At 46.3% G+C, this 17,301-nt stretch overlaps 1 protein-coding gene across 10 annotated transcripts in view; it reads right to left on the bottom strand.

The window, feature by feature from the left end:
* The window catches only part of SMOC1 (SPARC related modular calcium binding 1), a 164,117-nt gene extending 146,830 nt beyond the window's left edge, over positions 1-17,287 (bottom strand). The window contains exons 1-4 of one of the 10 annotated variants that reach the window (XM_053979819.1): positions 15,316-15,673; positions 15,007-15,218; positions 13,905-14,073; positions 8,162-8,300 (exon numbers count right to left, since the gene is read on the bottom strand). In XM_053979819.1, the coding sequence (XP_053835794.1) occupies positions 8,162-8,195 (34 nt within the window). In that variant the 5' untranslated portion in view covers positions 8,196-8,300; positions 13,905-14,073; positions 15,007-15,218; positions 15,316-15,673. Of the gene's footprint in view, positions 1-8,161; positions 8,301-13,904; positions 14,074-15,006; positions 15,674-16,954 lie in introns of those variants that run through there. The other 9 variants (XM_053979827.1, XM_053979820.1, XM_053979824.1 and 6 more) reach the window with 9 other exon arrangements.
* Positions 17,288-17,301: the final 14 nt, after the last annotated feature.

Genomic DNA, 17,301 nt, shown 5'->3' with positions numbered 1-17,301 from the left:
TTCTGCTTCAGCTCCTTTCCATTTTCAAGCAGCAAGGGCACCTCAGAGCAATGAGGATTTTCTGGCCCTTTAACAATCCCCTTGTCCGCCAGACTTCCTCCTTTCATAGCCCCCATGTGCTCCCTCCCCTCTTCCCCAGGGCTAGTTAATATGTGCCAAATCCTGACACCCTGAATGGTTTCCCAACGCCGACACTAATCACGTTTTCGGGAGCAGGTCAGCAGTGAAGGAGCTGAAATTCGTGTGAAAAAGTCCCTGGGATGGCCCCGGTGCCTCACACCTGCATGCCCTATTCATCTGCACTGTTTACACATTGTCATCCACAATTAATTCTTTCCAGGGACGCTCCACTGCCTGCCCTCCCGTTGCACAGGGACCCCATTCTGAGCTGTTGTGTCTGTTAAATTGAGCATGGGGTGCTGCGATTAAATTAAGTTTTGTGGCACTCTCTCTCTTTCTCTCCCTCCCTTCCCTTCTCTTTTCTCTCCATTAATAACGATGCCTGATGGAAGATTGCTGGCACTGGAGTAAAGAAGTAATTACAGGCACTAAAAGTAGGGAAAGAAAAGTTTCTGTGTGGAAATGTGAATGGGGACATCTTTTCTGGCTAGCCGACATTTCTCTCAGCGCGAGGTGGGAACCACAGCCGCGTGCAATTCCAGGGTACAAGCAAGAGAAAGGAGAGGAGGGCATGGGGGCACACATGATGATCTCCCATAGAGCAAACTGCCAGAATTTGGATCTGTGAGTGTCTTCAGCCACTGGCCTGAATATAGGTTTTCTTCAGCAATTGACATTCTCACCTTCTACTACAGCCACATTTGTGCATATACATGGCATACTCCAGCCTGGTTGCTCTTCTCACAAACTATCATGCCCAAAGGCACACAGAGAAATTCCCTGGCTAACAGGCTAGCAAGTCACCTCCTCACACTGGCACGCTCCTGCACTGTTGCGTAAAACAGTGGAATAAGAATTGCTCACTGGAGATGAGAAAGAAAACAAGAAGACAGGAATTTGACCAGCTTCTGCAAAACCCCAAGGCAGCAGCTCTTTTTGCCAAGTATTTTGCTCATGCATGAAGTGGACAACTGGTTTTTATTACTGGGACCTCTTCAAAGTTGAAGAACCATTTTTGTTGAAAACAGAAATGTGCAGCTTTCCAAGCAAGTAGAGCTGGGTGGATTTGGCTTTACATCTTCGTTCAGCTACTTACAGGACTCACTACCATAATAGACTGCAGTCCCACAGCATAGCACATGAAGTGTCCCCTTGGGAAGAAGGGCAGAGCTTAGACCTTTCCAGCCAGCAGCCTGGATTAGAGCTATAGCCAAACTAAAGAGCAGCCTCTGTTTGCTCATATCAGCCATACACCAAAATAAACCCCAAACCAAAAAACAAACAAAAAACCCAAACCAAATAAAAACAACAACCCAAAAAAAGCCCCAAACAAACAAACAAAAAAAACCCACCCAAAACCACCTGAAAATCGCCTGAAGGAAGTTCTGAGGCCCCAGTATCCAACGCACACATGAAACATAACAAAATTAATTGACTACAAGCACAATCTTTTAAGGCTTGGCAAATAGCAACCTCTCTGATTTTTATCCTATGCAAGGAAATTGCCCCTGCAAGACAAAAATCTTTATGCTGGCAATTCAAGAAACAGCCTCCTCCTAAACACCACTATAAAATATTGTTGCATGTACATAGGAAACCTGCTGGATGTAAAGCACGTGCTACATCCCCCTCTAGTGCTGAACTACTACAGAATAACAACCTAATGCTGCTACTGCTTTCTTCAGGTGGAGCAGAGATCTTTCTGCAACAATGCATAATTAAACTCCATAAAAAACCTGAAGGGCAGCTGCCACATGTGAAGGCACCTTTATGGGATGATTGTTCTACAGAAGATGGATTCACAGGGGCTGAGAAGTCCAAGAGTCCTTAAAATTAACAAGATTTTAATACTTCCTAAATTCCAATGTGAATCCAGGACAAATTTGTTTCATTTAGCAAGTTTCCTTATTCATTCCTTATTCATTCTGTACTTCGTCTTAAAAACTAGGGAGCTGTACACATCACACATGTGATCAACACCTATCCCATGGCATCACAGGTCTTCAGTGCTTCATACCAAGCACCTGGGCAAAAGGGCCCCTCTGAGAGCACCAGCTAGAATTATTATTCTCCCAATCATCCTCCACCACAGCAGCCATGGTCTTGCAGGCCTTGTTCAGGTAAGGAGCCTGGCTGAGTCAGGCAGGGAGCACCAGCTTACACCAGCTGCCTGTATTCTATTGCATTATCCTGCCTCACCTACAAGGACCATCGGGCCTGACACCAGGGTGTACCAGCCCTACGGGTCTCCAAGGTGCATGACAGCTCACACCAAAATCATGCTGACTGCAAGTCTTAGTTCTCAAGCATGCGTGGCAGTGTGTGTTGCATGTCCCAGACTCTCCCCCACTTAGCGACACAGAGCTCTTCAGGTGTCCAGTCTACACTTACCTTGCATCCCTCCGTGCAGGAGTTGCAGGTTGTTAACAGGAAAGGGAAGAAGACAGAGAGCAGTCAGGCATCAGGGAAAGTCAGACCTGAAGAAGGCCCTGGGGGCTGGAGAGAGCACAGGCAGGCTGGCTTCAGCAGGTTGCCTGGGTCAGGCTGGGTAGAGCTCAGGATTTACAACCAGCATGGGCAACAGATATCAGTCTAGCTGGCAGCCCCGGCTGGATGTGGAAACACAGCAGCACACCACAACACCAGCACCATGCTCCTCATCCCATCCTTCCTCATCAGCTGACAGAGCCTGCTTACACAGTTCTTCCAGCCCGATACTACAGGCACAGAGCACACAAATTTTATCAAAAGGCCTCTGTGGCCTTCTGGCAAAAACACCATCACTCAGCCGAGTGGTGCAGCTGAGGCTCCCATGCCAGCCAGCCATGTTTCACCACCAGCTGCAAGCACTCTCTGCCTCCTCTTTTTATTCAGCCTTTAGGAGAACTAAGCTCAATCCTTCTTTCCAGGTGGGTGAAACTTACCAAAGAACAGCTGAACATAGGTCTTTATAATGGAGGTGTTTGAGTAACCTTAGTGGCAGGTGTTGGGAGCAGCCCTGCCTATGAAAACTTGAGATGGAGGCTCTTAATTTAAATTATTTTCCTGAAGCAGAACTACAAGTATTCTTAGTAATGTAACTGTTACAAAACCTGCAAGCTAACTGCTACCCTTTCCTTCCATTGAAACAATGAGTGGAGGATGTTCAGCAAATTATACCAGTTGCCCAGTTAATAAACAATTCACAAAATTATGCACTGTTTTGAAGTGCTCTATAAACATATATTAATCAATCATTAAATAATTAAGATAACTCTCTGTTCTTTTTCTCTGGCACTTCCAAGTTGATGGATGTTCCTATAGCAACGGAGGAGCAAGACTGAGGGTGGGGGGAGCGCAGGGCTCGGGAGGCGATGCTAGCACGGGACCTTTGCTCTCCAGCCCTCCAAAAGTCACGCAGGGCAAGCGGAAGGGGGCTGTGAGAGGTGACATGCAGGAAGGAGGCTTTCAATTTTAATGGAAATTCTAACGATGACAGTCTATGCAAATAGGTACATGAAAGAGGAGAGGAAACAGGCCGGGGGAAGGGGGAGAGAAATTAACCCTGGTTCAGATTTCAAAGCAAAGCCAGGAATAATTTTTGGAGCTAAGAATAGTTGCAGTGCATCTTGTTCTCACTGGGCTCACGCCTTGCATAATCCTTAGACTCGGGATCTGAAATTTCAGCTGGGAGGGGGAGGGAGGCCAGCCTGCACAGTCCAGGAAATGTGGCTATCCAGTCTGCAGCTCCATCACCTTTATGATTCCTTTGTGTCACCAAAAGGCACTCTTTAACAAAGGAGCTATCCTTCTGCTTTTGCAGGGCCCTTGCAGTTGTTTTGCAAATGAGATTGCTTGATTGGTGAGCAAAATCAGAGATCTTTTGAAGCTGTTGCCCAGGAAAGGGGGAGGGCAAGGAGGCAAGGAGCTCAATTATCCCTCACAGTAAGTAGTAGGATCTGCTTCATGCCATAAAGAGCTGTTGAGAATGAACCAAAGCAACTTCTGAACTGATTTCAACATAAATTTCATCAGAAATCCTAAGAAGACCTTAGAGCCACCTAGAGAATAGAGCAGAGTCTGCTGAATTCTCAGGAGACACTCCTGTCCCTATTGCAGCCTCCTCACCTCCCTTGGGGACAGCTGAACCAGAGGCTGCCCGAGTCCCAGCCAGCCCCCAAGCAGGCAAATGGGGTCTTTAGGGTCTTTAGTTTGTTGGGAAATCTGCTCAACCAACACCAAAGGGCAGCTCCCACACTACATCCAAGAGTCCAGCCTGCAGACCTTCCGGAGCTTATTGGTGTAATCACATCAACACCTAATGGGAACCCACTGGGACATCTTTTTTAATCAGAAAACAGTTTCTGCAACTCAAAAAGCGCCTATGGGAAGACAAGGATGCTGCTGACTAGAAACAATGCTTTGTCACAGTGAAACTGGAACCGAGTGCTTTGCTTCAACTGCCACAAAATTTTTCATTTCAGCTGAGTTCAGCATGGAAAGGAACTTTCCCGAACAGGCCTCTTTTTTTTATCCTGTGCTTGGGGCTTGTGGCTGAGCACTCACTCAGAACAACATGGACCTTGCCCAAGCTTTATGGGAGCCAGGCAGAGCTCCCAGGGAGCACAGCCCAGAGGAGAGAATGGGACCCAAACCCAAGGAAAGGCACTGCCTATTTTAATGTTAAGCAGACTTGAAACAAAACATTTCATGTCAGTTCAACAAATTGAAACAAAACATTCCTACCTCAGAAATGTCAAAATGCTTCACTTTGATCCAAAAAAAAAGTCAAAACAGAACAGGGAAACATTTCTGAACATGATTGTTATAATTCCAGGAAACAATTTTTCCTAATTTTTGCCCCAGTTTGTTCTGTTCTGAAAAACAGAAATTCAAAATTTCACAAAGCTGTAGTTAGAGCCATTTATTACAGGAGGGACCAATACTGCCTATACATGCATGTGTGTGTGAGCACTGTCACTCCCACACACAGCACATCCACCGTGCCTTTCAGTGGCACCCCTAGGACTCTCTCAGGGCTGGTTTCACCACCAAAGAGCTGCCAGGCCTCCAGCCCCATAACCAGAGAATGCCCTTCAGTCTGCAGGAGGTCTCACGTGCCTGGGAATATCCAGCACAAGTGCACTGTCAAACACAGGTAGTGGCTGTCCACAAGGTGGACACCTTAAAAACACCTTAAAACAGGGTGGTTAGGGCTGGCACAGCCATCTCTACCATCACCACAGGGTTCACACACAACCCAGTTTAGAGCCCTCCTGCTCTCCTCCAGGGCAGACCCAGGGTTTGGTCTGACTAATTTCAGACCTCATCGTCTTTCAGACCTCATAGTTTGGTGCTGATTTGAATAACAAGAAACTGGTTTGAATAACCTCCTGTTTTGGGAACAAGTGTTAAAAACAGCATGTACTTTAAAAAAAAGAGGGAAGGGAAGGGTGTAGGGATTTCACAGCTTCAGTATAATTTAACCTGCAATGTTAATTTATATTGCTGAGGATCCTCTCCTCTAAGCATAATTAAGAACATGCTAATATAGATAAAGATGACATGCTCCTAATCATGCACTGCATGCCCAAGGTGGATCCATGTATCTACTTTCACCTCAGTAAGTGTAATCCTAACGCTGCATCCAGTAACAGTTTGATGACTTTGTATGGACACTCCGACAGTGTTCTTGCTGTCCAGCTGAGGGCTACAAATATGGCTGGCTGTGTCACTGGCCCCTTAGAGAAAGTGCTCCCAGGAGTTCTCTGTGCCAAGTAACAGCTAAACCAGGGAATAAAATCTTCCCCTGTGCTCCCTCTCTGCACACCAAAGCTTTTTAGCTGCTCTTTTTCCCATTTGCTTAGGATAGCCTTCTTCTTCCAAAAAGCTAAAAGACATTCTAAAACATCTTTGTACATTTATTTTGCACAGTCTTTCAGTGTTGACTTCCTCTCCATGACATATCTTCAGAGTCCCCTGGTGCAAGGTCCTGTCTTGTTCCTATAAACTGAGGACACTGTAAGGGGTCCACTGTGTAGCTCTCTTGCACTGGTGGGATAGCTGACATGACCAGATTAGCCACATACACCTTAGCCCTCTGGACCAAACTGGCCAGGACTGAGGCTCTATGCTCCTCTCCTGTCAGACTCTCAGCACCCATTGCTTCAGTTTCCCTGCTATAGACCAATCTTTCCCTGGTACCTTCACCTGGGGGAATTTTCTGTATCTTGGTCTCTTCCTTACTGAGGGAAAAAAACTTCTTTTAAATATTTCCCAGCTGGCATTTCAAGCAGCACCTATCATCATCCCTGGACATACAGTGTTGCACCAGGGGATATATTTCTCTCTTTTTATACAAATAATGCATAATAATAATTCATTCTGCTAATTCTCTGATTCTCTCCAACACTTCCAATCTCATTCACCCTCTAAGCATGTAAAAATAAACTGCAGAGACAATTCATATTGCATCTACAGCTAAACACTCTCTTGTGTTCCATGGTTGCCCATGGACAGTACCCTTTGGACTCATTCCCTGTGGGTTGGCAGTAGCTCAGGGCTTACAGGCTCTGTGAGGCTTGTATCTGATGCAAAATCAGTTTCTTGCTGAGGCATTGCAGTTTCTTCATAAGGCTTCTGCAAAAGCCTAAAAGAGCATGCAGAAGACTTTATCCATCACAGGGTAGTCTCGGGCTACAAGAGGAGAGTGGATCTGAGATGGGCTGCCTTCCAGGTGATGATTGTTGCCACCTCCTAGAAACAGCTTGCAGCAGCTTTGCCAATTGCTGGGTTTCATCCCTAAATATAGGAAGGTTTTAGGCTTTATGCAATGAAGAGGAGTAAGAGATCTTCCTTGTAGGGACAGAAGTGTACTGACACTTTGAGAAAGCAGTATATCCCCTTTGAGAACCAAGGTATGCATTGTTTTAAAAATAGAAGATAATAAGATAAAGAATAACCACAGGAACAGAGAAAATTGGTGTGTAGGTTATGTTCCAAAAGTCTCCTCTGTGAAGCTTCAGATGTTGCCATCGTCCCCCTTGAAAATTACTTCAAGACTGTGCTAATATATGAATCTTGAGTGTGGCTGTTACCATGGGCACATATCTAATCAAATGGGGCATAATTATGTATATTACCCAATTTGGCATTTGGGAGCACTTCAGTGATGATACTTCTGCTTGTCTGACAAATAACATGATCATTCAGTAAGCTGCATATGTTTTAATGTTGTATTTTTGTTCTTTGATAAGAAACTGTCTAGCTAACCAAAAGTGCTTTTCACTTGCAAAGTCATAGCTATTAGCAACCAAATTCAATTAATTATGTTTGATAAGCTAATAAATATATTTAGGACTTTTTGTACTATGCTCAGTCACCTTTAGAAAACACTTCATCGTTCATCACCAAAAAATGAAGTGTTCTCTTTTTTCCAAGGATGAGAGCACTTCAAAAATTTCAGTTTAACATTATAAATTACAATGCTATTTGCTTTAAAAATAGATTTTAAAATTGATGCTTGCCTTCAGCTTCAAGACTGAAAACAGATTCTTTATATATGTCTTGGATTTATGGGAAAAGCAAGGAATTTTTCAGAATAATGTCAGAAAAAAGTTGGTGATGCTCATTCTCATGGCCTCACTATATTAAAAATGTGTTCTCCCACCCTGCTACAATGCCCCCAGACACAAGCAGAAGGCAAGATTTTTTCCTGTGACACTCACAGAAGAGGAGATTGCCAGGGGAAGGACAGTGGGATGGGTAGTGACAGAGGCTGCAGAGCTGGGCCGTGTTTTAAATAATCTGTGACAACGAGCCATGAGACGAGACAGGAGCCTGACAGGTTTGGGTCAAGGTCTTGGGGAGAGGAGCAATCCTACCTATGCATACAGCAACGTGCTTTCCTTCTCTGTCTTTCTGTTAACTTTACTTTTCTAGTTTTCTTATAACTATATTTAGGAAAAGGACAGAGAAAGACCCATCTGGAATTGTGTTTTTTCCTTCAATCCCCATCACACCCACATAGCTGCCGGAAGAACACATGGTTGGGAGAACTTACCAGTTAGAGTAGCCTCTTTCTTCCCCTCTTCCATGCCCTGAAATGATAATGAGAGAAGAAAGAGACCTTGTAAATAACCAGGTGACCAGAGGCATATCACCTTCTGTGCTTTTCTTCCCGTGACAAAGATTCCTCAAGTCTGCAAGAGAGAAATATGCAAAGTGTGGAGTTGAGTACAGGAATGAAACAAACTCCTGAGCTGCAGGAGGAGCTGGTAGAACAGAACAGAAAACCACCCAAATTGGAGGTGTCTAGTCAAGACTAGCAGTAAAAAAGTGTCTCTACCAGAGTGAGTGACGAGTAGGTCAGACCATGACAAGACAGAGGAAGTACTTGGCAGGATGAGCCATGTGATGTCCAGATGAGAGATCACTGATTACTATCACAAGCTGTGGCAGGTTGGCTTTGGCATAATTCTTTTAGAAACCCATTGGTGAACACAGGTGCTGATCAGAAAGAAGACACGGACCCTCTTTTGCAGCCCCATTGTGGACGTATGAAAGACGCCCAGTTGACCACTATGTTCAGCATGAGGATACCTGCCCCAGCCACTAGGCAGGCTGTCTGCAAGGGCATGACTTACCTGGTGCTGTGCTGAGTGCTCCTGCTCCAGCTGCTCAATTAGCTTGTGACTGAGCTGGTAGGATTGGAGTTTGTATGGCTGCCACTGTAACACTTAGGTTAGATGCCATTTATGTAAAACTGAAGTGTCAATAATAAACCACAGAATAGCAGTTGGAATATGGGTATCCTAGCTACACATGGGAGCGTATCATTCAATTCTGGCTGTCATCTGACTCAGCCAGCAGATTCTGTACAAATCAATTTTGAAGTTCCCAGCTTCAGTTACTCTGTGACACCAGTCACCACACAGCTTCCTCTCCCTCCTCCAGCACCCCACATCATTAAAAGTAATTAAACTCTTGTCCCGTGGTGTCCAGGTGTCACAAGACACCTGGTAAGTCTCACCTCTAACTACCCAATTGGCTGTGCTGGAATAGCAGCACTGCAGATGCTGCCTGTGGGGCTCAGTCTGCTCCCACCAAAGTGCTGGGTGAGCTGCTGGCAGGGCACCCCCCAGCTCTGCCTGACTTTCCAGGGCACAGTAGGGAGCTGCAAGTTAATCAGCAGTGCCCCACAGCAGGTCAGCACACCCAGCTATCTGTGTTTTCCCTTGTTTGTCATTTTACATTAGCCTCCATTTTCCTCCAAATCTCTTTGGTGTACCAATTAATCCAGAGGGTTTTCATTTACTCGGGCCGTCCAAACCAGCAACACACGAATACCCCCCACAATCACTGCCAACAGCTCATAATACATTTTAACTGCTCCTTGCCCTTTGATGTGTTAGCCTTCTGGGCAACATTATCATTACCCTTTATATACCTCTGTGGGTGAATGCAGCGCTGCACATGCTACGTGCAACAGGTTTGCTTGTGCCTGAAATAAAGCACATTGTCCTAAAAACCTGCAAGAATTGTGCCCTCTTTGCTAGCAAAACCCTGAACCAGCCCAAAATAAACACAAATAACATCCTGGGTTATGGAGAGCTTATTTTCAAAGTGGATGAGCAAATATAGGGAGGAATAGGACAAACCAAAAGAGGCATTTGCCTAGGGGGAAGCCTTAGTGGGAGAAAGGAGTCCTGGTATAGTCTGGAAGTGTGGGCATCATGTCAGGGGAAGCAGATAGTGTGCCATGCAGATGTGCACATGCTGGAAGTACATATGGAATGGAATACATCATTCCAGCTGAAGTATCAGATGCAGGCAAATTCAGGAAAATATAATGGAAAAAATTTAGGGAGGCAGGATTATTGTGGTCCCAGACTGTGGCATTCGTCACAACTTTGGAGACATTTACGGTTTCGAGGTCTCTTGTAATTGAAATAGTTAAAACTGTATCTCTCAGGGAATATAATTCAGTGTGGGTGGCATCAGGCTGGCAATTTGGAAGGGCTCAGCCCACCTGGGAAAATGTGAAAACAGTCAGAGCCCTGAAAGATTAGTTAGAGATGGCATGACTTAGCTAACGTTGGTTCCACAGGACCCACACGACCCACAGGTGCTTACAATAGAGGGGTAGAGAAACAAACTCTATGTAATAAGATATTTTTGTGGGAAATGATGGATATACAATGTTAATATGGGTGCACCATTTTAACATATAGAGTACCCAAGCCCAGCCAGTGAGGGAGGGCATCTGGACTTAGCCTAGCTAGCCTGTAGCCTCTGAAGTTTTCTACTTGTCTTGCCAATTCTCTTACCAAAGGTAATAAATTTCTCCCCCAGTCTCCAGAGTCACCCTCTAGCTGTAAAACAAAGTGCTGCTCATTGTTGCCCTCCTTTATCCAGAGGGCAAATTTTTTTTTTTAATAAATTCAAATAAAAACTTCCCTGTTTGCAGACATCATTCTGTAAAGGATGGGCTGGTCCGTGCCCATGCAGCACAGACCTTGTTAAAGTGAGCATGGCCAGCGTCCAGATCCTGCAGCTTTGCAAGGGGCTCATACTAGATTAAATTAGGACTAGCTCTGGGAGGCAGAGAAAGGGGCTGCTTGCAGCATGTTGCTGCATTGGTCCCTAAAACAGGAATGAGCCCTTCCCCACTCCCCCTGAAAGCACGTGGGGATAAATAGATTACAGAGAAGAGCTATTGAAAAATGTCTGGGGGAGGCCTGGTTTCAAGCAGGGCATGGGACACTGAACAATAGTTGCCATTTTGAAGCAGCTAGAGCCCAGAGTGCTCTTGAGGAGGTGACGGAAAACACTGTCACAGGCTACGAGCCTTGCTTGTGAAATAAATGGCCCCTGAGAGCTCATTGTGCAAGGGCTGCTGACGTGCAAAGCCAGTGCTGAAAAACATCATCTGTGCTTTCTAAAAATATGAAAGAGCAGTGCCCAAGGGAGGTGGCTTGGGAAGGGAGAAGCAGAGGGAAGAGCCCAGCAGTGTTGCTGTATCCCTGCAGGATTTCTGGGAAGGCACTGTGCTTTTCTGTGCCCTGCTGAGAGCAGGGTTACACTGGGGCCCTGCTCACAGGAGCCACCAGCCATGCAAACAAGCCCCTGGAGGAAAGAGCCCCTGTCCTTCATGAGTCCTCAGGGAAGATCACATCCCTACAGCGAGCTTTGCAGGTGGGAGATAATCCTCCAAGCCAAGCTGTTCACACCCTGGCCGCAACAAGGGGTGCTCCTGCCCCTGGTGAGCTCCCCGGACCTTCCCCACCAGGACAGTGGGCTGCAAGACCTTGGAGAGGTTTTGCTGCCCAGCAGGTCTGAAGGACGTGGCCAGACACAACCAGGCAGGGCAGCCCAGCCTCTGCCACTGGGGGAATCCTGGCCACTGTCACCACCTCTGGCTGCCCTTCTAGAGATGGGGGAGGCTCCTCAGCTGCAGGAGAGGCCAGCCAAGAAAAAGGTGCAGAAAGAGTTAAAGGTGGTAATTAAAATTCCCAGCAGAAAAATATGATATGGGGAGAGAAAAGCATCCTTTCCAGCACTGCCAACCCCACATACTCAGAAATTATGCATCAGGCTCCAGAGAATCACAGCTTTAAAATTGCAAGGTATTTTGTTCTGTTTTTTAAAGAAAATTATAAACATTTGAGCTTTTCCTACTTGCACTCTGGTTTCCTGAAGCTTATGATTACATTTTCAAACTTTTCTGCAAATCCCTGAGGGCTACAAACTTCTTTTTTTATAAAATAAAATTGAGTAGCTCACCTAATGCCCACACCTTTGCGCCAAACAACAAAGATCAAAAGACTTACACTAAAATGAGGATTATAGGAAACACTGGAGATCTCAAGAATGAACACCCTGCAGCATAAGTCTCGTCATTTTTCTCCAGGGTTGCGCAAAAAAAATATTAAGATGTTTTAACCAACATTACATTGCTTAAGTATTTTATTTGTCAGCATGAAGAACAGGTCTTCAGTGTCATTTTGGTTCCAATAATAATGTTGCTTGCAGCCAAGCGCTGCAGGAAAGTTGAAACTGAGGCTGCTCTCCCTGCCTTAGGGGCCAGATGAGCACACAGTTTCTAGGACCCTATGGTGTGCTCAACGTTGCTGCTGCTCGTGGAGTAGGGAAGGCTGTGAAACATTATCCAGTGTCAAGCCCAGACCCAGCCTTCCATCTTTAGCCTGATCCATACAGAAGTGTCTTGGCCAAAAGGGGCAGGTGGGTGCCATCAACTTATTTTCTTTGTGTCCAAAGGCACTGAAAGAACTGCTGCATGTCTTACAGGGAGACCTGTGTTACAGAGCAGGTAGACTGTAGGAAATATATCAGCCAGTAAAGAGGTCAGTGATCCTCCAAGATTAAAGACTTATCTGAGTGTGAACTCGCTATCCTGCCTCTTGAAAGGATTTGGCATATAACAGCCTGATTATCGATTGCTGTCCTTAAGAGAATGTGATCCTCTCCTTTGCACTGATCCTGTTAGCATTATTTACCATAACACTTGCTGAAACATCCTCTTGCAGAGATAATGGCTTCCTTTGGTTGCTGTCAGAATGAGCCAATGGAAACAAAAACACACTGCTAATAATTGTGTCCTACTCTAATTAATTAAAGCAAGACAAAAGCACTGCACTGCTGGGTTTGGCTTGCCATTGCCTGGGTGCCTGGACAAGCCCCAAGCACAGGGGCTGACCACAGGAATACCAATAACACAGCAGAGCCTAACACACAAGATTTCCACCAGCCCAGAAACTCAGCAAAACATTCATGAGGAGCAGGAATATGTTTGGCACCCAAACTAGGATCCAGCCACCCAGAGGCTGCTGTTCTAGACAGACCTCAGCCCACATGGGCCTAAGGAGCTGCCAAAGATGGCAGATGGGTAAAGTACACAAATAAGCAAAGGGTTTTCAACAGTCCTCTTGAAATTTTTGCGGCACACCTGCACCATGCAATAAAAGCCAATAGCTCAGTCCAGGCAGGTAGTAACAGGGCTTTAGCAGGATGGTGGAAGAGAGGCAGAAATTGGCTTGCCTGTGTCTTATGGCAGGATGCTAAGCAAGGAAGTAAGTCCAGCTCTCTTCCTCTGCAAGTGAAGACCATAAACTCTGAACATTCTGCCTCTTCAGACTGAATCAGGATCCAGTCACAACAAAGACAAGTTAAAGAAAAAGGGAACAAAGTAAATGGAGTGCACAAATGCAAACTAAAAAGCAGTGGCATAGCCACAGCACTGAGCACTCACAGAGCTCACGCTGTAAACAAACAGGTCCCCATATCCAAGTGCTGCTGAGCACACAGATACTTATTTATGATTTCTCCGCTGATGGACTGTGATCACAAGAGCTTGGCCAGCAGTCCAGGACTATCCAGCCTTCAAACATCCCTTGGGAGGTGGTTTCAGGTGCCCCTTAGCTGTGGTGCTGCCTTGTGAATCCCTGCTGTCCTGCACGCCCGCTTGGGGTGCTCCCTTGGGCTGGAACACTCAGGACAGCCCAGTGAGTGTCCTATGGGAGCCAGGCTTTCACACCAGCCTTCCTGTGCATGCATAAGGGTCTTGGACTCTTTCATTAATCCTTGGCTATTCCTGAACACCTTATTTCTTGCTTTCCACTTTCTAACCATCTCCTGTATTCAATCTTCAGATTCATTATGTAGGAAGAAGGACTATTGCATGTCACTAATTGAGCAGTTTAAAGCTATGATGTTAGAACTTGAGCACAACCTACCAAATGAAATAATTTAAAATACAAGCTTTGATACAAAATAAGCACACTCACCTCAGCTGAAGGTGCAATTGCCTGTTGTAGGTGTACAGCATCCACAGCTGGAAGTAAGGCAAACAACTGGGCAACCTTCTGCTGCCCACAGCAGCTCTCACAAGCTCATGCCAAAGAGGCTTCTCATGTGACCCAGAGAGAATGCAGCATTTTCTGTAAAGTTATCACCCTGCAAAGGTCAAAGAACAGTAGCCAAGGTTCATTTCTCCTCTGAAGCGAAGAGCAATAGTCAAGGCCATACAGACTGGAAACAGGTTTAGGGAAATATCCTGCTGACAGCATTTTATCAAAGTTGCAAGAAAACTTAAGCTGTCCAATTTTTCTGAAGCTGTCTTTGACATCTGGTCCCTAAAGAAATGAAACATTCAAGATTAACTAGACCCACTAATTGCATAGTAAATAACTAACTACAATGGACAATAAAAAAATCTCTTCCTACAGAGAAAAATAAGCATCACAGCCATGAACAGACTTCATTCTGTAGAGTTTTTCATAAAAAAGATGCCCTTGATGTGAACCTGCTTCAACATCACACTGACACCCTTCCTGCAGGCAGAGGTAGGAAAAACAGAGACACCCTTTGTATCTGGAAATATGGGGTGCCCCCAGTGCTCCCCTCAACCTGTCAGCAGGGGGTTTTCTGCCCCAGACCTGAAGTTTGCTTCCCACCAAGGGAAAACAATCTTTGCCATGTATCATCACCCAGGCCACTGCTACAGGTTCCTCAGGGAAACAGAAAATCTATCACAGCATCCAGAAATCCATGGCAACCAGGGCTTGATTACCATAAACATAACACTTCTCCAGAGCTCTCTGTCTGAAGTAAATTACAATCCCTTAGGGTAGTAACACCACTGGAAGGATGGGGTAGGACCCTACCCACCCACCAAGGCCCTTAGGTGTTTCCCACTGCTGGTGGAAAGCCTTGCTCTAGAAATTCAGAGGAAGATTCAGTGTACTGATATGATAGAAATGTTGATCTAAATGACTGAAGCACCTCATGCTCTTGGGAGCAGCATTTCTTTCTACAGAGTTCCTCTTCCTACACTGCTCAAGGTATAAACAATGCCTACCTGCCCAGCAAATTCAAATTTAAAATAACCTGACAGAGAAGAGGCATCAGAGCAAGCATCTTTTTCACTACTGGCCAGCTGGGGCATGCTCTGGCTGAAATTGCCGAGTCCTCCCTGGGTCTCCAGCTGGGACGAAGCCCTCAGCCACAGCTGCAACAAGTCATGACAAGTCACGGTTGTCTCTGCAGAAGCTCTCCTTGTTCCATTCCCACTCCAGCATAGTGCCCGCCTGTAAGCAGGTCTGTGGTGGGCAAAGTGCCACAAAATCACACAGAAATGAGCAAATTGTTCAGCCAAGCACATAACAGTACAGTTCTCACTATTTTCACAAATCTTACCTAAATGTGGGTACCAGAGGTCAAAGGCATGTCTTGTATTGTGGGCCAACAGTGTGAAATCTGACATAATCAAGCACCACTGCTCCTGTCGGGCACATCTGCTGAAGCAGGGCCTTTGGGCAGCCACTGGACTGAGCTCAGGTTATGTTAAATTCTGTAAAAACACAGGAGAGATGATGATCCCAGCTGCAAACTAAGAAATTGGACTTCAGCCTCCCACCACTGAAAGGGGCACATAAGCCATTTTGTATTTATAAGATGAATTTATGAAGCCGCATTATGAAAGCATGAAGCACTAACTCCTTTAAAAAATAAATCCACAACACAGCTCATTTTGAGCTCCTACAGGAAGTCTGCAAAGTCGTATACATTGTCTTATTCTTTTTTAAAATACTTTCTTCAATGCCTCCGGCTTGCTAAGCATCGCTTGATGCCTGCTGCATTAGACGGTACCTGTGAATTTGGAATATCTTACTCCAAGCAGTAAAGGCGATCCAAGCAGTCTTTGGGCGGTGTGTTTTGGGCGGTGTGCTCTCCTCGGCGAGCATCGAGGCGCCGGGCATGCGAGCACTGCCCTCCAGCGGCACCGCCCGCGCAGGACCCGCCGCGGCCCCGGAGCCGCGCGGGAGAGGCGGACAGCGCTGTAACAGCAGCTGGGAGTTTACCTGCTAGGACTGAGCCCTTCCAGGGAGTGGCCGAAGCACGGAAAAGGCACGCTTTGCCCAGGGGTTAAACAGCCGGCTTCTGCAAGGCGAAAGCATCCCCTGAAGCAAGGCGGATACTTGGGCACCAGGGCAGCGGCGTGCCCGTGCGACAGCCGGACCCGCTGCCTCCCAGCGGGAGCGCGCTCCTTCCTCCAAGCATCCCTCAGCCATGCCACCGCCCAGGTCCTACCGCAGGGAGCAGCAGCTTTGCAGCTGAGATACAGCTCTTTGGCCGCACTTAAATGCAAACTCCCAGCTCTGGTGCCCACGTCAAATAACTAAATGTCCAAGCATGAACCAGGGTGAAATAATGATCCTAATTTATTCTGCTTTCTTCAACCAGTCTCTTCTTTGGCTCCTGTGGCGTTTCTTCCATTAACTACCGGGAACCAGTAGGAATGCTTGAACAATGAACGACTAACAGGCATTTTTTAATTTTTAGAGTCATTGAAACATTCTTCTACAGTGCTGCAAAGGGCGAGAATGTTAGAACATTGTAATTTTAAAAACCTGAGCTACCCTGAGTTTAGGGGAAGAGGAGGTGCTGCTGAGGCAGCAGCACTTTATAAGCACTTTATTGCTTGGCTTGACTCTGCATTTCTTATAAAATTCAGCACACAAACACGGTGAAAAACAAGCATTTCTTTAGGAAGGCTGGGGATTCACAGGGGAAAAAATCCTGAAGAGAGCAATAAAGAATTGCTGTGGGCTTTGCTATTACACTTTATCTTAATTTTTATGGATCTTGCCCATGTGCTACTTGGGCAGCCTTTGCTTGTGCCTGGTAGTCTTGCATATGCCTACAGAAAATCAAATTGCCCACAGTGCTGCAGGCCTCCTCACCCCACCTGCTCAGCCAGAACCCAGCAACGAGCCAAGGCACTACTGTGCCACCACAGTGACACAGGGGGCTCAAGGCATTATGTGTGACTTACTGGAGGGCCCCTTGTCCCCAGGAATGGCAGTGTGGTGCTCACAAAGGTGTAGGAGAAGCCATGGGCATGGACGTGCAGAGCCACTGGGAGCCACAGGCACTGCTCCTTCCCACCCGATGGGGATGCCTGTGCTGGCCTCCTGAGCTGCTGCTGTTGGTGCTTTTCCGGCCTGGCTGCCAGCCTGGAAAACAAAGTTCCCAACCAAAGCAAGAGCAAGTGGGGAGGAACACGGAGAACAGCTCTGACATTCCTGCCTGCCTCCATCAATGTTTCCAGAGCAATAGGGCTGCAGAGGCTGAGCCTGCTGAGCTCCCAGATGAATAGAAGCAATGGATATGCTACTGCAG

This window comes from Vidua macroura, chromosome 6, assembly GCF_024509145.1.
Source record: "Vidua macroura isolate BioBank_ID:100142 chromosome 6, ASM2450914v1, whole genome shotgun sequence".
Lineage (NCBI taxonomy): Eukaryota > Metazoa > Chordata > Aves > Passeriformes > Viduidae > Vidua > Vidua macroura.
The sequence above is the reverse complement of the archived record's forward strand: the minus strand, read 5'-3'. Positions and strand labels throughout refer to the sequence as shown.